Source organism: Mytilus edulis, chromosome 6, assembly GCF_963676685.1.
Source record: "Mytilus edulis chromosome 6, xbMytEdul2.2, whole genome shotgun sequence".
Lineage (NCBI taxonomy): Eukaryota > Metazoa > Mollusca > Bivalvia > Mytilida > Mytilidae > Mytilus > Mytilus edulis.
Window position 1 is genome coordinate 12,022,717 of NC_092349.1, and position 21,461 is coordinate 12,044,177.

The 21,461-nt window shown below is 32.8% G+C and overlaps 1 protein-coding gene and 2 long non-coding RNA genes across 3 annotated transcripts; 1 reads left to right on the forward strand and 2 right to left on the reverse strand.

Annotated features, from left to right (window-relative positions):
• Nucleotides 1-1,324: 1,324 nt before the first annotated feature.
• On the forward strand, nt 1,325-5,426 carry LOC139527143 (uncharacterized). Its single transcript, XR_011665281.1, has 2 exons — nt 1,325-1,506; nt 4,522-5,426. It is a non-coding gene; the product is annotated as an uncharacterized lncRNA (long non-coding RNA).
• LOC139527142 (putative nuclease HARBI1) lies at nt 1,974-6,615 on the reverse strand. The gene is made up of 2 exons (XM_071322420.1): nt 6,506-6,615; nt 1,974-2,968 (listed from the first exon to the last, which is right to left on the reverse strand). Exon 2 carries the CDS (start codon nt 2,798-2,800, stop codon nt 2,216-2,218), a length of 585 nt encoding a protein of 194 aa, XP_071178521.1. The 5' UTR covers nt 2,801-2,968; nt 6,506-6,615; the 3' UTR covers nt 1,974-2,215.
• Nucleotides 6,616-11,296: 4,681 nt separating this feature from the next.
• LOC139527144 (uncharacterized) lies at nt 11,297-13,701 on the reverse strand. Its single transcript, XR_011665282.1, has 2 exons — nt 13,657-13,701; nt 11,297-12,427 (listed from the first exon to the last, which is right to left on the reverse strand). It is a non-coding gene; the product is annotated as an uncharacterized lncRNA (long non-coding RNA).
• Between the last annotated feature and the right edge of the window lie 7,760 nt (nt 13,702-21,461).

A 21,461-nucleotide genomic window follows, 5' to 3' on the forward strand; every position in this document is an offset into this window, starting at 1 on the left:
GCACTATGGGATGTCCATAGTGCAGCGTACAGGGACAAATATGAGAGGAAAAAAATTGTGGATCGCATTGATTCTATTATGAAAATAGGAGGTATGAAGATAAATTAGTTAGTTATTTAATTTAAATTATAAAAGGCTGATTTGCAAGTAAAAATGTACATAACAAATATATATTTTGTTTCGATGACTCATATTATACTCAAAAGACCATAATATATCTTTTCACTGCGAAAAGCTCAATCTCCGAAATCTCCTCTTTTCGCCACACGTTTCTTCATTTCACTCGAATTTCCTTGTAAAATTGAATGCTGCTTGTGGCTTCTTGTGAAATATAATGGATGCATGTGTAGTGGGGTATATCACGATAACAAATATCACTTAGTCGGTGATAAAATATGCAGTATTTTATATGTGTATGACTATTATATATTTACATTCTTTGTTATTATCATTAAAGGTAGATAACTCTTATAAAAGTTCAATACTTTTTATAAGGCACATTTAGGGTAATAAGTTTTTATTCTTTTTTTTTTTTAGAAATTTATCATGAGATATCATACATCCTTCTGAAACTGGACTTTCCCCATAGTTGTTAATGTCTGTGTCATTTTGGTCTTTTTGTGGATGGTTGTCTCATTGGCAATCATACCATATCTTCTTTTTTATATTTGTAAATTATGTTTTCTGGTTTTGCATGCTTCTAGTTTTAATACGGAAATACTTCAAGACTTTCAAACAAACTCTTATCACGGAATAGTTACACACTAAAAGTTAACAGGGAATCAAATTGAATTATTGGCGATCAAAAGTATATTGTTGTCAATCCTCTTTATTAAAATAAATAAAGAATTAAATTAAAGTTTATTTTTTTATTTGGTCATATTTTTTTCAATTAATTATTTTGGATTTCTCTTGAATTTGTGTGAAATATACAGCATTTTAATGCAGAGTAACTCTTAGTTACACAAAAAAACGGGGCTATATCTCATTGACAGCCATATGTAAATTCTCACTAAATGATGCTGTATTTCAGTATTTTTATATAATATATTCTGATTTAAACTTGAGTTTAGGAGACTCTTCTTGATTATAAGTTAACTAAGACTATAAATACAGTTAGTGGAAAAAAATTGGTTCCCACTTACATTTTTTTTAAATATCGATTTAAGTTGAAATGAAATGACATTTTTTGAGTCGAAACTCACTGTTGTTCACTGACTGTACGTTTTCTATACATCGTTTATTTATATGAATTAGGTATTTAGCATGTTATAGTATTAATGATCATACAATTTATATTTTTTTTTATCAATGTTATTTTCAGCCGACAAGATTTTGAAAAAAGTGAACAACCTGAGAACCTATTACAAAAAGGAGGTTAATAAAGTTGATTGTTCCAAGAGAAGTGGTTCAGGGGTACATGACATCTACGAGAGTAAATGACCCATGTTCATACAGATGGACAAGTTTCTTAGACCACAAGTTCAAAAAAGAAAATCTGATTCGGTAATTACAAACAGTATTTTAAGCATATGTATTTCACTTGATTTAAGCACGCGTAAATAAACGAATATGAAAACACAACACAACACGGGCAGCATAAAATGTCCATCCAATATAGACCAAGTGGAAAACAAATGTTACGAAACAATTAAAGACTTTAAAATTGGTCTGTGCTGCGTGTTAACCTAGCACGCGGCATTTGATAGTTATAGTGTCTGTGTAAGGTGACATGTTTTCATGCTAATTGTTACATTTGTACCTAGTGACCTAGCATGTAGCATGCTAGTCTAGTATAAAATCAGTGCATTAATATATTCATAAACCATTATCAAGTTTTCGACCTGAATATGCATTTAATTTCCTACTGCATGGACATTGAATAGTCATTCATCCAGTCAGCTAATTGAAATGCTTAATCTTGTTTATTATCCGACAAAGATTTCCACTGAAATTATAATTACACAGAAATAAACTCTGGTAGATAAACGTATTATATTCAAAATAATCATGTTACATGAAAACGTTTTGTCCTATAATATATTATTGGTAACAAAAAAAGAGAAATGTTTTCTCAGATATGTGTGAACAACTTTAGGTCAGTACAAATGTAGCTATTACAAATAATAGCACAAGCATACAGTAATGCAATGAAGTAACTGGACAGTCAATTTCCAACCTGCAATGAACTGAATATACAACACTTTTAATTAGCTTAAGACAGAACTTTATGCTGCCATGGTACCTGACCTACATTTGTGAAATATTCATTGTATTCTTCCCGTATATCACGGGCCTTAGATGAGCTGTGGTATCCTCCCCTTGCCATTGGTGGCATTAAAATATTGTCAGTTTCTTGTAATCCTAAGAAACTTTCAGGTCTTAAATAACTGTGCAGAGCACAACATGCCATGACCACATGTGTTACTTTTTCAGGTGATAATAAAATAGGGGCACGCATTACCCTGAAACGATTGCAAAGTATTCCGAATGCGTTTTCCACAATGCGTCGAGCTCTGGACAAACGATAATTGAAAATTCTCCGCGAATCATCAAGTCCTCCTCGTTGGGGATAAGGCCTCATGATATTTTCTTTTAATGGGAATGCCTCATCAGCAACAAAAACATATGGTGTTGGTTTATTTCGGCTTGGTAATGGTGTTGGTTCGGGAATGTTCAATGCATTGCATTCTAAAGCCTGGTTCAATGAACAATTTTGGAAAGTACCCCTATCACTGGTTCTGCCATTGGTTCCAACATCTACGTAAATAAACCTGTAGCTTGCGTCAACAGCTGCCATAAGTACTACACTGTGTGTACTCTTATAGTTGTAATAGTACGACCCACTATTATTTGGGGCTTGGATAACCACATGTTTTCCATCAACCGCTCCCAAGCAGTTAGGGAAATTCCATTTCTCATTGAAATCTTTTGCAATAGTTAACCATTCATGTGCAGATGATGGAACCTATAAAACAAAACAAAAACAAGTCTTTACCATATGAAGAGTGGTCCCATTTGCAATCATAACTCATTTTTGTCGAACCTGCAACTTTTGTTGCAGAAAGCGCGACATAGGGATAGTGATCCGGCGGCGGCGGCGATAGCTAACTTTTTAAAAGCTTTTTAATCCCGCTGCAAATGTTTGCACCTGTCCTAAGTCAGGAATCTGATGTACAGTAGTTGTCGTTTGTTTATGTAATATATACGTGTTTCTCGTTTCTTGTTTTTTTATATAGATTAGACCGTTGTTTTTCCCGTTTGAATGGTTTTACACTAGTAATTTTGGGGCCCTTTATAGCTTGTTGTTCGGTGTGAGCCAAGGCTCCGTGTTGAAGGCCGTACATTGACCTATAATGGTTTACTTATTTTTAAATTGTTATTTGGATGGAGAGTTGTCTCATTGGCACTCACACCACATCTTCCTATATCTATTATATATTAGAAGGTGGAAAACCTGTATGCTTCATACTTTGTATATAGATGCCTCATGTTACGAAGTTTCCGTCAGTAACATGTCAAATGTCCTTGACCTCATTTTCATTGTTCAGTGACCACTTGAAAAAAAAGTTCAGATTCTTTGTAATGTAGAATTTTTCATGATAAAATTGTGTTTTGGTGATGATGATGTGTTTGTAGATATTACTGTACTGAACACTCTTGCTGTTATAATATATCTATCTATTTAAATATTTTTACGAAAATTACCAAAATTGATGAAAATTGTTTAAATTGACTATAAAGGGCAATAACTCCTTAAGGGGTCAATTGACCATTTTGCACATTTCACTAATTTGTAGATCTTACTTTGCTGAACATAATTGCTGTTTTAAGTTTGTTTCTATCATAATACAATTCAAGATTATCACCGAAAACAGCAAAATTTCCGTAAAAATTACCAATTCAGGGGCAGTAACCCATCAACCGGTTGTCCGATTCAACTGAAAATGTCAGGACAGACGGAATTTTACTTGTTAAACAATATGACCCCCATGTAAGATTTGCTCTAAATGCTTTGGTTTCAGAGTTATAAGCCAAAATCTACATTTTACATTTTACCTCTATGTTCTATTTTTAGCCATTGCGGCCATCTTGGTTGGCTGGTCGGGTCATCGGACACATTTTTAAAACTAAATACTACAATGATGATTATGGCCAAGTTTGGTTAAATTTGGTCCACTAGTTTCAGAGGAGAAGATTTTTGTAAAAGTTAACAGACGACGCCGGACGCCAAGTGATGAGAAAAGCTCACTTGTCCCTTTGGGCCAGACGAGCTAAAACCATAAATGTCCGATAAATGCAACAAAATCTAAAATGAAATAGCCACTACCACATAAACTTCAGTTTTTATTAATATTATCCGAATTTGAATCGTACACGTAACGAAATAATCCTTCCCTTGAAAATGTTCATCCGTATGACGTAGTGTTATGCCTAGACATAAAAAGTTGAACGAATATTAACAATAACTTAACTAGTACCATAACTATTTTATTTACAATTAACTTTTTCATATTTCAGAACTTAACATTATTGAACGAGAATACAGAAGTCATTCAAGTGTTGGATGATTCAGACGTTAGCCCGTCACCCAGAAAGGCCAAACAAACAACTTCCGATGGGAAAAAAGTTAAAGTTAAGCTTGAAGATCAATTGATGTTCAAAGCCATTGAAAGCTTAAGTTCTACTGGAGAAGAAGAAACAGAGGACTATTGTTTCGGGAAGTTGGTTGGGAAATCACTCTCGTCAATGCCTAACACACGGACAAAGATGATGTTAAAACATAAGATACAAAATCTTATGTACGAGACACAGTTAATGTTTCTGCCTGCAGAAGTTCCAAACAACCAACTTTATCAAAACCCGTCGTCCTTCAATTTCAATCATTACCAGCCATTTGTCAATGAGGCACCTTTGCCAACTTTAATCCACAATACTCCATCTAAAACACAACAACCACAGTATCAGGCACTTGCCAATCAAACTCCTCCAGGAAGTCTTTTTAACCAACAGTTTCAGTACCAACGACAGTACCAATCATCCAGTTGCTCCACGAGCAGTGAAACGAATGACACCAGTGGACAAAACATATATACGGAACTTTAAATCTTTGCTTTTGAAATTCATGTTTTTTGGTCATTTTTGTTTTCTTAAATTTTGCCTTTAGCTGAAATATCAAGACTTCAGTCTTCAAAATGGCATGATGTTTAGTAAAAGGTGTGTAATTATTGTATGGTAAAGGATTAGCTGTCAATAAAGTAGCAGTATCAAAAAATTGTGAAACCAAAACTGACCATAAAATTAAAATTGTTCATATTTTAAATTATAGAAATTACCAAAAATTAGTACAAATCTATTATTATATATATAAAACCAATACCAACACAACCTTATTGCGGACCTGGGAATAAAAGTGTAATGAAATATTTCGGTTCAGTTTTTCAATATTTTTATTTATACGGAAGCAGTTATAGTCCACAATATGAAAGAAAGGAAAACATACACTTGTCAAAAACTAAGGAACAAGAATTGATTGTAGTTCTTCATCTCAAAAGCTAATGATGTCTTCATAATAGAGCTGTGAATCTTGTCTTGTAGACAGTGTTATTGATCATTTTACATTTCAAACTGCTATTATGAAAAGTGAGGAAAACAAACTGTCCCAAGTCAGGAGCCTCGTATTCAGTGGCTGTCGTTTGTTGATTTGTAACATGTTTTTCGCTCATTTTTTGTACATAAATTAGACCATTAGTTTTCTTGTTTGTTTCAAATTTGTCATTTCGGGGTCTTTTATAGCTGACTGTGCGGTATGTGCTTTGCTCATTGTTGAAGACCGTACGGTTACCTATAGTTGTAAATTTCTGTGTCATTTGGTTTCTTGTGGAGAGCTGTTTCATAAGCAATAATACCACATCTTTTTTTTTTTATATACACCTGTAATTTTTTTTTTTATTATACACTGAAAATCAAATCTTTATTTAAGGTCATTACATTTTAGAGCCCGTAAATTAAGATACGATCCATGTATATTCGAATATACTTCTTATTGAAGCTTGCAAGGTGCCTGTCCCAAGTCAGAAGCTTGATATTAAGTAGGGTTCGACACTAACGCTAGTCCGAGACTAGTTACTTTTGTATCGGACTAGTAAATGTCCGTGGCGCGGAAGCCCGAAGGTTGTCGTCGTTGTCGTCTGTTACTCTACATAATTTCTGTTTTTCATTAATTGTTTTGTACTTAATCGGGACGTTACTTTCGTTTGATTTTTTTTACATTCGTCATTTAGGGGTCTTTATTAGCGGACAAGGCGGTATCTATTTTGGCCGTTGTTAAAGGCTGTGTGGTGATCTTTATTTGTTAAAATCGAAATCAATTTGGTCTCTGGTGGAGAGTTGTCTCTTTTGCCATCATACCAAATCTTCTTATTTTAATTTAAAAGCATATATCAATCAGATATGAATAATGCTATTACAAGTTTTTATGACAAATATTGCTGACTAAACAAACCTTCAAATAATTGTCTTTAAGGGACAAATACAACGCCTCGCATACTTCTGGTACTATTTGACTGATGGTGGACGGCGAAATTCTAAACGAATAACTGAGGCTACGAAAACTTTCACCTACAAGATAAATACAACGAAATATTATAAAGATAAATGCCACACACAGAAAAAAAGTATAATGGGCCGTATTTTGTTATATATATAACTTATTACCCTTAAAGCTTGATAACGAGCCGTGTGATTGAACTTTTAACATTTTTATAAATAAAATGTATGATCATTATATATATATAAACTACATGTTCATAAAGTATGATCAATTTGGACGATTTGCCTTTGTTAATAATTTTACAAATAATATTTTTTAATGTATTTTGTTATCTGTTTTAAACGGGCAAATTGCAGCTTCTATTTTTTTTAAATACTTGCCAGTAGCTAAATATCTAAGAGTTTTAAACTGCCAGTCTTTCCTCTGGTTGGATTGGAGATCTCATATTTGTCGTCTTTCTTGCAATTTTGTCTTTGATCAAATTCAACAAAAATAAAAATTGTTGAGGACTGCATCTAAGAAAGTTTCTAAAAGAATCACTATCTTCATTCTTTAGCTCTTGCAGCAGGGTCCTACACACGCCAAGCTGATTTCTCCTGCCTAGCCAGGGTTTTGTCCAAACATTCTTTTGTTTTTTTGTAGAATCCTTTTTAAAGGCAAGTGCTGCCACCAAACATCTGATTTGCTCTTTTTTTCTTGCTGTTCATGTTGCTGTTTGCGTTACTGAAATCTTGAACGGAACATTTTGACGTCATTGCAGATATTGAACGTTATGACGTCATGTGTAGTGCAAAGACAATAAGTGACTGACCATTCAATTGTTTTGACAAAGGGGTTCTGGACAAACAGTTTATTGGGAGTAAATGGTATTTTTCAATTACATACAGAAGTCGGTGCCTCATGTAAACGATAACTTTCTCATTTTCGCATCCACTGCGAAAACAGATAAAAGAAGCGACAGCCTTACAACATAATGTCTACACCAGTTCATTCAGCTAAAACACAATTTATAATGAATAAAATGCAGACAACGGGACATATTGTACAGTCACATTTTTTTAAAACATGTGTATTGGCCTTTACAGGTCATTTTGCCGTTAATAAATTACTAGTGACTTAAATATAATTACAGTAGGCTAATAGTTCTTCCTTTGGAAATAATTCCTATTTTGGCTTATAATTTTCTTTTTTTATATATGTTTGTCGTCGGGTTGCTGTCTTGTAAAGTTTATAGCCATATCTCCTTTTATTCATTATATTTCAAAGCTTTAATGTTATTTGATAAGTAAGAAAAGACATCAGTGCGAGTGACGTGACATATTTTGAGACGAAAGCATTTTTTGTTATCGCTTACTGTAACAACTAGTTAAAATGCATCAGCACTTTTTCAAAACATAAAAAATAAACAGCTGCGTGATGAGCGCACAATACGCCCGTCGTCATGTGTGTGAATTTTTATTGCCAAAAACATGCAATGGACGGTCTTCCACGAAACAAAACGTCATAATGTCGGAAGAATAGCATTGTATATGCCATTAGAAATTAATAAATAAACGAAGGAAAATGTTTTATCCAGAAAAACTTATTCCGTTTTATTTTTATGATACTCGACATGATATTTGTTCAATTATCAAACAAAAAGCACTTATTCGAATCTGTTCAAAATTGGATGGAAAAACGTATCGTGTAAACAGAACACTATACGATTTACCTGAGCGTCGGTATAAAATCGGATGGAAAATCGGATGGAAAATCGTACCGTGTAAACGCACCTTTATTCAAACAACCCTCTACATAAGCAAATCAAAACAAACAGTATTTTAAGAAAGATTAAAATATGCAATCTTAACGATGTCATACAAGAATATCTTGAAACATTTTTTGATCGGTGGTACAATATTTCTGTCTATCCTGTTACCATTTTCAAAAGAAATTTTGGGTTATTAAGAAAAGGTTTAGATAAAATGTTAAGCTTGTTTTACGTAGAAATTATATGGTTTCCAAGGGAATAAACTTCTATATACATTCATTCTGTAAAATAATAGATTATTTGCCAATTTTCCAGGTTGTACTGAAAAATGCCTCTTAAAATTGGGTTTCAAAGGTTGTAAAAATTACCACCATTAATGCAAGTCAAAGATATCAATTTATATTGTTCGGCATTTTTTCACCCTTTCAAATAAACCCACTATCAAGTAAATCCCTCATAAGTTAGTTTACTTTTCGCTTTATTTTATTGGTAACAGGAACGTACGCTTCTTATATATCACTATATAAAAGTCTAGCCTGTTACCTTTTTGTCTATCCTGTTACCGATATCAGTATTACACCTGCAAATGCTTAATTGGGAAGATTAAGACGTTATAACCTTAAGATGAGTTCAAACAACGAAATATTTCATTCGTTTTGCACATTTATGTTAAGATAAAAAAAAAATAATGCAGTTTTTGTCTACAATTGTCTATCCTGTTACTGTAACCATAGCAACCATAGTAACAGGATAGACATAACAGGATAGACATAACAGGATAGACAAATTTCTTCGTTTTTTATTACTGTTGTGAAATAACTACTCCCTTTGGTGAAGTGATTATGGTTTTCTATTGTGAATTTGGTTTCTAACACGTTATAGCACTTTTTACAAGCATACTGTTGGTGTAATTAATCAAAATTGTTGGTAACAGCATAGACATGAAAAAAAGTACACTCTATTTGTTTTCACTAAATGTCTTAAAATTTGATCTCTACACTGCCGTTCAAGAAACGAGGCGTTTTAAATGTATAGATTACTTTGGACTTTTGAAATCAACACTGACTGATTCAATATTCATAGGGAGAATAATTTAACGGCTGATTTAAGTAGCGGTAACAGGAAGGACATGAACCTCCCGTACGCTGATTGAATTTAGTTTGTAGATAATATGTTACATGCAATGATAAAGAAGCTACGATTTTTCGTTAGAGTAATACTAAAACGTTCTTAAAAAGTCCCTTTTGCAGATAGCAAGGCGATCAGAAAATCTTTAAAAAAAATCATTTGAAATGTGTTTTTCTGACACTGTACGCACACAAATACCCCCCAAATCGGACTTAAATGGAGTTTAATCTTATGAAAATAGATATAAGGTGTGTTTATTATTAATTTTCTGAATCACAAATCCGACAAGCTTTCATTTAAACCATTACAACTGAAATTTCCATTAGAAATAAATTTTTTAGCATGGGTGTACTGAAAATTCGACATTTTTTGAAAATGACCCATATATCTGACAGTGGCGGATTCAGAGGGGGTAGAGGGCGTACACCCTTTGCAGGCACTGGTTTTTTTTTTGTAAAATGATTAATAATCAGCCTAGACTTCGTGAATATTGCCGTGTATTTAATTATTTTGCGACAATTCTTCATTTATAAAGATATTTTTCGCTCGTATTCACTGTAATATATTATTGATGATTATGTCAAATTTATGTGATTCGCAACGGTGGAATTGACAAGTACTTAAACATGTATGACTGGTTCAGGTTAATATCTAGGTCGTCAGCACATATCTTTAAAAAGTGTCTTATCTTTTAGTAATCAAACTTTGTGTTACTTTCGATTCATTGTTATTCGTTAGAAACAATTTTTGTTGGTACAGGTAAACCACGAATTCAAATGTTTAACGCTTTACAAATTGTCTATAAGGCTTATAAATATGCTGAGATTGTCAAAACCAAACATTGACTATAAAGGGCAATAACTCATCATGTGGGAACTCTGAAGAACATTTTTGCTGTTCACAGTTTATTTCTATCTATAATAATATTCAAAATGATAACCAAACAAGAATGTGTCCCAAGTACACGGATGCCCCACTCGCACTATCATTTTCTAAGTTCAGTGGACCGTGAAATTGGGGTCAAAACTTTAATTTGGAATTAAAATTAGCCAAGATAATATCATAGGGAACATGTGTACTAAGTTTCAAGTTGATTAGACTTCAACTTCTTCAAAAACTACCTTGACCAAAAATTTAACCTGAAGCGAACGGACACACAGACGGACGAACGGACGAACGGAGGCACATACCTGAAAACATAATGCCCCTCTTCTATCGTAGGTGGGGCATAAAAATGCAAAAAAAAAGTTTTCATAAATGTAACCCAACCCCACCAACGATATCAACCGGATACACATTTGAACCTATTAGATTTGCTCTTAATGCTTTAGTTTCAGAGATATATAATCATTTTATTATGATGTTTTTTGTATCTTGCCCGACAAGGGCCCATGATAGGTTTAATAAAATAATGTCTAATGTCTAATGTCTAAATGTCTATGCCAAAAACTGAATTTAACACTCATATTTTATTCTTGCCCATGTTGGCCATATTGAATGGCGGGCGGGATCATTGGATACATTTTTCAAACTAGATACCCAAAATTCATCAACCGAAAAATATATATGGAAAAAAAAATCACCAAAACAAACATTTGAATTTTCTGTTGGAAATTATCAGTTTTTAATTGAGTTGGACTAACGTCTTATGTCTTTGATTGGTAATTTTTCGATTTTTTTATTGATTAGATACTCGTTGTGATGAAATAATGTATTGTATCCTTGTTCCCCATGTTCACACGGATTTAAGCATTGCATACCAAATGGTCGAGTATGGAATGGTTTTTCCTTGTTTCTATGGACTTGAAAAATGCCATGGTGCCTTGTATGGAAAGATTGGATGAGAAGACCATTAACGCTTGATGTAAAAAGGGAGATAACAAGCTACAAGTTTTATTTTTAGACAGTATAATAGTAAATTCAAAAATAACAAAAGCATGAAAAAACATATACGCGATTACACAAGTACTTAATAAATATCTTTCATATCAATTGTTCACGTTATACAAATATGCGTAATCATAGGAATTAGCAACTAACAGTTTATTGGTAGATCTGTCATAGTGCAAAGCTCCCGGATGTGTCAATCCATCTTTTTTAGATATTAGTTCTTTGTGAAATAATCCATTGTTTGAGATGACTACCACATTACAAGACGCACTTCCCGATACGTATGCATTGCCAATACTGTCTACGGCGATACCATTTGGGGATTTCAAAACATTTTCATCTTTGAATGTCCACTTTGTCCAATATGGATGCTCACCAGCAGCCGTGTATGATGTTCCAATGCAGGTAACACTGTGGGTTTTCATGTCTGTGTAGTATATTGTATTATGCAGTATTGCCAAGTAGACATGAGGCGACATTTCAGTAGAGATAACATTATTAATGAATTCTTCTTTCAGATAGATCTCCTGTATTCCCAGCTTTCCAGCACAGTAACATAAACAATTGTCATTGAACAAAGCCGCTCCAAAGCTGTGTGATTTCACATTAATTTTTTTCTTCACTTTCTTATTCTTGATATCAATTAGATATATCTGTCTTGAATAGCTTTCATCACCTGACGTGATTACAAGGGTATTATTCCCTATAGAAACTACATCATACAGAGGACCAATATTCTTCATTTCAAACTCTTCAGATCCATCTATTCTAAAGACTTTAATTTTACCCCAATGCAAACACGTGAACACCATTCTACCATCAGGAAGCATGGAACAACCATTGACATTTGTCAACATTGTGTACATCTTGCGTTCTTAGGTGAGTGTTTTATTATAAAAAATTCTAGACAGTTCCGATTCTTCAGTATTTAATGAAGTGCCATGATTTTCTGTTTCTGCCGAGACATCATGTCGCTCTTTACATTCTACATTTAAACCTGTATTGCAAACTTGGCACCCAGTTATGGATTGTTTATCATCGTGTGTGGATTTATCACTTTGAGGTTGGTTGCAATAGCCAGTAATAATACTTTTATGAGCCATAACCTGCAATTATAAACATAAATAGAAAGTTGCATTTTAATCGAACAGCACCAACATTAATTGTCAATGAACAACATTATGCATCAATAATTACAGACCGGCAACATAGAGTAGCAATTCTGAAACTTGTCGATTCATACCTTCTGTATTCGGTCATATGTCAAAGTTTTTTTTTGCTCTAACGCCTAAATATGTGCGAGCGGATAAACAGGAACGTCAAATACAAATTTCATAAATAAAATTACTACTTAAACTGCAGATAACAGTTATCTTTAATGATATTATATGTTCTGATTTGAGTGTCTGGGAAGCGTGTATTTTTTTGGAATCACAATCAGGTACGATTGATGTTAAAAGATGGTGAAGCAAACTACATACAAATGGATCTGTATGTGATGTCTTCGTTTCTAATTTTTTTTAAACAATTTTATTCTCTTTTCAGAAATCCATTATTCTCTTTTCTTTATGTTTTGTCCATCATGTTCTTTGACGTACATCATATTTAGACCCTCATAATAAATTAAAGATAATCAAAACCAAAGCACTGTTTGAAATCCTGATTGTTCTTTATCGATTAACATGATTAGCGAGATTAGAACATCGATAAACATGATTAACGAGAATTGAACATCGATAAATGTGATTAACGATATTTGAACATCGATAAACATGATTAACGACATTTGAACATCGATAAACATGATGAACTACTGTAACCTTCATGTTTATCTTATCACGGAACACGGATCACGGATACAAACTAATTATTGACTCTAATGAAGAGAGCATCAGAGGCAGTACATTTCGTACCATAACATGTGATTGTTCATCAATTTTGTTTTTCATAATATTAAGATAAAAAAAAAAGTATAACAAAAATACCCAACTTTTCGAGGAATATTAAAAAAAGATAAGGGAATTCCATAGTTACCGATCAAATGGAAAACAAATGTCATATTCCCGACGGAAATCTTTGACATGTCTGAAATTTATTTAAATATCCATTATATTGATATATAATTTGGTGAGCTATCCAGAAATTGTGAATAATCATGAATTGAAATATTGCAAAAAAAGAAAAGGAAATAAAACTTATCCCACATAAAAAATATAATTTGTAAATATAAACTTTCGTCTTTAAACTTTGATGGAAAAACAACATACCTTTAAATCTCCTTATACCTTTAAGGCTGCATATATAACAACAGTGAGAACTTATAAATACATATTACCCGTCCTTGAACATTTGTTTACAAGATACACAAACTAATGACGATACACTATTTGTCATATTTGTAAAAACATCCTGTTTTGTATGATTATTTTACAAGTCCGTATAAACATTTACGCCGGCGTATTTAGTATAAAAAATAATTGGTAGCAGAAATTTTATGTACGAAATTGAGATTACAATAAAACAATATGACAATGTTATCCAAGACAAGCAGGTAAAAATAAAATAATAAATCAAACGTTTAAACATTTAGTAAGGAATCTTGACGTCTAAATATTACAAGCGCTACAAAGTAGTATCGTTATCATTTCATTTTTTGTTGTGGGGGTGGATATTTTCCATAACCCGTTTATTTTCACTTTATTTACATATGGTACGTTACGTAAAAGGACAGTCGTCTGGTTTTGAAAGACGTTTTTTTTTTAATATTGATAAAAATTGAACAGTACGCTTTTTAAGAATACCGCAAATAGGACAGTTATCATATACCAAATAGCTTTAAAAGCTATATTGGCAAAAAATGTTTACTTGTTTAGAATTTACTTTGTTTGATACTTCTAACATTAATTTTGAATTTTGAGTTCATAACCAAATCGACAGTCTGTATCAATGCTTTTTTTCAATTAGATCACCCTTCAATCATCTGAAAATTGCACAGAATAAAAATTTTATCTATAAAAACAATATTTCTAAATCAAATGAATTTCTCTTTTGTAGTTGTTTGACGCATGCGTGAAGTTCCGTCACAAATACTACATGCACTTTCAGAACGAAAGACCATTTAATTATGTAATTGAGTTCTAAACCGACAAGCCGATCCGTAGTTTTCGTGCTGACACACGACGTAGCCGTTCTATGGATGTTGTTCCGAAGACCAACCACACCAAAGAGGCAGTTCACTTTTTTCCTATGGGTGTTAAAAATTTGAAACTATTTGATGACTTTGAAATCAGCAATAAACATTGGCATATACATGTTAAAGCAACTTTTAGTCCTGCAGCTTAAATAAGTTAATAATATACTGAAAATTCAGAAATTATTGCAGTTATGTTTTAATATTGCGACAAATGCGACAGGTTTATAATCGCGATAATTTAATCTCGCAATTTGAAATTTTGTATTTGAATTGAACAGGATTTATCTCAATATTGCAATAAATTAAAATCACATTTAAGTCTGAAATGACCAAATCGCAATAATAAATGCACGCAATAATTTCTGATTTTACAGTAATATTATTTATTTATTTAAAAGTAGCATCTTTCAGATGTTCACAAGACATAATCTGCATGATCTCTCAGATTAATTAATACTTCGTATAATTGTACGTATTTACAAATTGCAAAGAGAAAGATTCGTTCTTTGAAAACATTTAGAAATAAAAGAACTTTTATTTGGTCATCAAAAGTATGATAATAGCACTTCTTACCTTTTTATCTAGTTCATGTGTATTTCATTAGAAAACGAAAATGTTTTATCTAAAATGACAAACCAGATACAGTTAATAGAAATACGATGATACTTATGAAAACGGGTGTTTTAATGTAATTGATACTGACTACCACCTTGAAGCACCTTAAAGAATCATGGATAAATCAAATCTTAATTACAGATATTGCCAGATGGCTACATGCACCTTTATTTTATATAAATGTATTAAAATAGGCAAAAGCAGGATTAGGACAGATGGAAGAACATAAACTCTTTAACAAGATTAGAAAGCAAATGAAAAATGAAAACATTATAAATCAAATTTGATCACACAATTCTATGATTTAAAAATTTACATTGATAGATAAATAAATGATATTTTGAATGAAAATTAGGGAATATTTTATAAGATGTAATTGAACAAAATTTAAAGCATTAAAATACAACCAACAGGACGTCCTAAGAACACAACCCTAAAGGATTAAGTACACTGTCTTAGATCAAAGGATTCTTTTAGAAGTAGAGTCAATGTAAAAACATAATGTTTGTCAATAAATAACAGTTATGTTAATCTTTCTTTTTGTCAGAATGGTTATTATATACTAAATTAAATAAAAACAAATATGGATGAAGGTATTACCATTACATACTGAATTTTATCTAAAACCATTGTACAGCCCTTTTTATAGTTTTTTGTTTTTATTATTTGGATAATAATTATTGAAGATGTATTGACGGAAACACCTTCAAGGAATACTACCTACAAACAAGGTATTGTTAAAATTCCAGGTACTATATAATGATTAAGGCAATACATGTTTTACCGAAGAAAATTATTGTTATTATATTAAATCATTTAAAACAATTGTATTACACTCATGCGTTATCATTATCATGGCAATGCTATTACAGATTACATTAATACGTCACATAGGGCTTGTAATAATTTAACAAGCAATCGATGATTTTCGTTACTGATAGACAAGTTTTAACTTTCGTTTCTACTTATAGCCATGTCAGCTATATATACTGGATTGTAGGCGGGATCATCGGGCACATATTTTAGATATCCAAATGATGACTGTGATCAAATTTAGTTCCACGTCGACACGTTTTAGATTTTTTTTATAAATTAAACGAACAACGATAAAGACAACCACGGCCATCTGAATAAGCTGAACTCAAATGGAGAGGAAAACATGTACTATAATATAAAATGTATTTTAGATTTAAATAATGAGTCAAATACTTTACCATTTTATACTCTTAGACACAACTGTGCATGCAGTTGCAATTATTATGCAACTAAGCTAGACCCAATTGAATGATAATTCTGTTATGAACACGCTCAGATGAAAATATTTAGAAAGGCAAACATGAAAACAAAGTTGAATATCATTGAGGACCCAAAATCCCCCCCCCCCCCTTTTCAAAGTCCCAAAATACGACTAAGGTAATCCATACCTGGGATAGAAAATTCCTTAGTATATCGACTAATTCATATACCTTGCAAGCAGTAAATTTATGAAAATGACCATTTAAATAATAATCATGTCAACACTCAAGTGCTAAATACTGGGTGATACCCTCGGGGACGAAACGTCCACTAGCATTGGCGTCGACCAAGTGGTGTAAATAGTTATCAAAGGTACAAGGCTGATAATATAATACGCCAGACGCGTTTTTATCTAAATAAGACTCATCATTGACGCTCAGATCAAAATATTTAGAAAACCAAACAAGTACAAAGTTAAAGAGCATTGGGGACCCAAAAATTTCAAATAATAGATATATATAGCATTCAGAAAATTAGTTTTTACATAATAGCCAATAAACCTACCACAAAATTCTTAAAACAAGTGATCAAAGAAAACCAAAAAAATCAAAAATGTCATTTATGACTTATATTATCATGACAATGTGTTTTTAAAATATATAAAACTAATTATCTGGAATAATATGCATAATGTCTAATAATGAACAGATATTGTTTAGTTATATTTGTAGATCTTACAGAGCTTATTATCATATACACTTAGGAAACAGAAAGTATTTGAACACATCTGTCCATCTAGTGATAATTGTGTGATTGATATGTACATCACATACTTTTTTTTTTTTATCTGATAACAGGTGAAAGTTATTTTAAAACACTTAGTGTAATCATTCAAACTTTTTATATGTAGCAGTTCCCAATATTATTTTCTTCATTTGTCACAATCTAATATACGGCTGAAACCTATCTATCAATATATGAATATCAACAACTGTATTTACACAATGTATGGACACTTCAAACAGGATCGTGTAAAAATAAAAATATTAACACACACAACAAAAATAAAATACCACATAACATGGACAATTCCTGACTTAAAGCAATTAATCAGATACAATCATTGATCATGTTGATAGACTATCTATACTTACACTTAATAATTACATCATTTTTGTTCAAAGGGAAATAACTTAATCATATAATAAATATCCCTTTTGGCTACTGAAAGGTGTACAACTAACAACGAGAAAAGCTAAAATCGTGACAATTGTACTTAATCTTCATTTAGTCACAGTAAACAACATAACTAAATTTAAAAAAACATCGTCAAAGCACTTTTATGTTAATGAACGAACATTGTTTGGTAGTCAGTCGCCCGCCCGCCAAAAACCCATCCGCTCGACCGCCAATCCGAAACCCGCCCGCTCGCCCAACCGCCGTACATCCCCTAATCAACTAGACATCATTGAGAATGGAGCCATCTTTTTGAGCCCAATTGTAGCATGTGTAAATAACTATTGTTAAAAAAAAATGTATGGATAATCTTATATAAAGCAATATTTAAAAGTTATTATATGGTCTCGTTATGCCCTGGGAAAGATTTTATTCTGTGATTTTTAGTTAAAGTGTAATATTTGGCAATTTAATTAAACTAAAAAAATATCATGAACTTGCTTTCATAGAATAAAAGTGATATGACTGCATGGTGTTAATTCATTGTTGATTACAAGGTGACTTATAAAAATATGTGTCGATGTATAAACTTTAAAATCACAACGGTTCTCTAGATGAAGAGCGAACAAGATTGTACCATAGGACATGAGGTTGTCAACTGAAAACAAAGTTTTTGACCTTGAACTTTAGCCAAGGAAGTTGTACATACATTATAACACACCCTCTGATGTTAGTTAACATACATATCAAGTATAAACTTTGAAATCATAACGGTTCTCAAGATATAGAGCGGACACGATCTTTACCATAGGACATTGGGTTGTCAACTGAAACCAGTTTTTGACATCGACCTTTGACCTAAGAAGTTGAACAAACATTATGACATATCCTCTTGTGTTGGTTAATACACATGTCAAGTATAAAGTATGTAATTATAAGGCTCTCTAGATATAAAGCGGACACAATTTCTTACGGACGGACATGGGGCTGTCAACTGAAACCAAATATTTTGAACTTGACCTTTGACCTAGGCAGCTGTACAAACATTATGACACACCCTCTGATATTGGTTTATATAAATATCAAGAATAAACTTTGAAATCGTAACAGTTCTCAATTTATGAAGCAGACATGACTTTTACCATAGGACAAGGGATTTCCAACTGAAACCAAAGTTTTGACCTTGAACTTTGACCTATAAAGTTGTACAAATATTATGTCACATCCTCTCGCGTTGGTTAATATACATGTCAAGTACAAAATATGAAATTTTAATAGCTCTTTAGATATAGAGCGGACACAATTTGTTACGAACGGAAGGACAGACCTGAAACCAGATTTTGACCTTGAACTGTGACCTAGGAGGTTGTACAAACATAATGACACACCCTCTGGTGTTGGTTAATATACATGTCAAGTATAAAGTATGCTCATTGTTGAAGGCCATACGGTAACCTATAGTTGTTAATGTCTGTGTCATTTTGGTCTTTTGTGGATAGTTGTCTCATTGGAAATCATACCACATCTTCTGTTTTATATATGGGTTTGTCAACTGAAACCAAAGTTTTTGACCTTGACATTGACCTAGGATGTTGTACATACATTATGTCACACCCTCTCTTGTTGGTTAATATACATGTCAAGTATAAAGTATGCTCATTGTTGGAGCCCATACGGTGACCTATAGTTGTTAATAGGTTTGACCTTGACATTTGACCTAGGATGTTGTACATACATTATGTCACACCCTCTCGTGTTGGTTAATATACATGTCAAGTATAAAGTATGAAATTATAACGGTTCTCTAGATACTAAGCGGACACAATGTTACCGACGGACGTAAAGACATGAAACATAAGTTTTCGACCTTGAACTGTGACCTAGGAAGGTTTTCAAACATTATGACACACCCTCTGGTGTTGGTTAATATACATGTCAAGTATAAAGTATGAAATTATAACGGTTCTCTAGATATAGAACGGACACAAGTTCTTAGGGACGGACGGACATTGGGTTGTCAACTGAAACCAAAGTTATTGATATTGACATTTGATCTAGGAAGTTGTACAAACATTATGTCACACCGTCTCGTGTTAGATAATATACATGTCAAGTATAAAGTAAGAAATTTTAATAGTTCTCTAGATATAAAGCGGACACAATTTGTTACGAACGGAGTGACAGACCTGAAACAACAGTTTTTGATCTTCAACTGTGACCTAGGAAGTTGTACAAACATTATGACACACCCTCTGTTGTTGGTTAATATACATATTAAGTATAAAGTATATAATTATAACGGTTCTCTAGATATAGAACTGACACAAGTTCTTACGGACGGACGGACATGGGGTTGTCAACTGAAACCAAAGTTATTGATATTGACATTTGATCTATGAAGTTGTACAAACATTATGTCACACCGTCTCGTGTTAGATAATATACATGTCAAGTATAAAGTATGTAATTATAAGGCTCTCTAGATATCAAGCGGACACAATTTCTTACGGACGGACATGGGGCTGTCAACTGAAACCTAATATTTTGAACTTGACCTTTGACCTAGGCAGCTGTACAAACATTATGACACACCCTCTGATCTTGGTTTATATAAATATGAAGAATAAACTTTGAAATCGTAACGGTTCTCAATTTATGAAGCAGACATGACTTTGACCATAGGACAAGGGATTTCCAACTGAAACCAAAGTTTTGACCTTGAACTTTGAGCTATAAAGTTGTACAAATATTATGTCACATCCTCTCGCGTTGGTTAATATACATGTCAAGTACAAAATATGAAATTTTAATAGCTCTTTAGATATAGAGCGGACACAATTTGTTACGAACGGAAGGACAGACCTGAAACCAGTTTTTGACCTTGAACTGTGACCTAGGAGGTTGTACAAACATAATGACACCCTCTGGTGTTGGTTAATATACATGTCAAGTATAAAGTATGCTCATTGTTGAAGGCCATACGGTATCCTATAGTTGTTAATGTCTGTGTCATTTTGGTCTTTTGTGGATAGTTGTCTCATTGGAAATCATACCACATCTTCTGTTTTATATATGGGTTTGTCAACTGAAACCAAAGTTTTTGACCTTGACATTGACCTAGGATGTTGTACATACATTATGTCACACCCTCTCTTGTTGGTTAATATACATGTCAAGTATAAAGTATGCTCATTGTTGGAGCCCATACGGTGACCTATAGTTGTTAATAGGTTTGACCTTGACATTTGACCTAGGATGTTGTACATACATTATGTCACACCCTCTCGTGTTGGTTAATATACATGTCAAGTATAAAGTATGAAATTATAACGGTTCTCTAGATACTAAGCGAACACAATGTTACCGACGGACGTAAAGACATGAAACATAAGTTTTCGACCTTGAACTGTGACCTAGGAAGGTTTTCAAACATTATGACACACCCTCTGGTGTTGGTTAATATACATGTCAAGTATAAAGTATGAAATTATAACGGTTCTCTAGATATAGAACGGACACAAGTTCTTAGGGACGGACGGACATTGGGTTGTCAACTGAAACCAAAGTTATTGATATTGACATTTGATCTAGGAAGTTGTACAAACATTATGTCACACCGTCTCGTGTTAGATAATATACATGTCAAGTATAAAGTAAGAAATTTTAATAGTTCTCTAGATATAAAGCGGACACAATTTGTTACGAACGGAGTGACAGACCTGAAACAACAGTTTTTGACCTTCAACTGTGACCTAGGAAGTTGTACAAACATTATGACACACCCTCTGGTGTTGGTTAATATACATGTTAAGTATAAAGTATGAAATTATAACGGTTCTCTAGATATAGAGCGGACAGAATTTCCTACGGACAGACAGACATGGGGTTGTCAACTGAAACTAGAGATTTTGACCTTGACC

Bases quoted from the DNA above. Each gene is read 5' to 3' on its own strand.
- LOC139527142 (XM_071322420.1), bottom strand. From the start codon at position 2,800: ATGGCAGCTGTTGACGCAAGCTACAGGTTTATTTACGTAGATGTTGGA.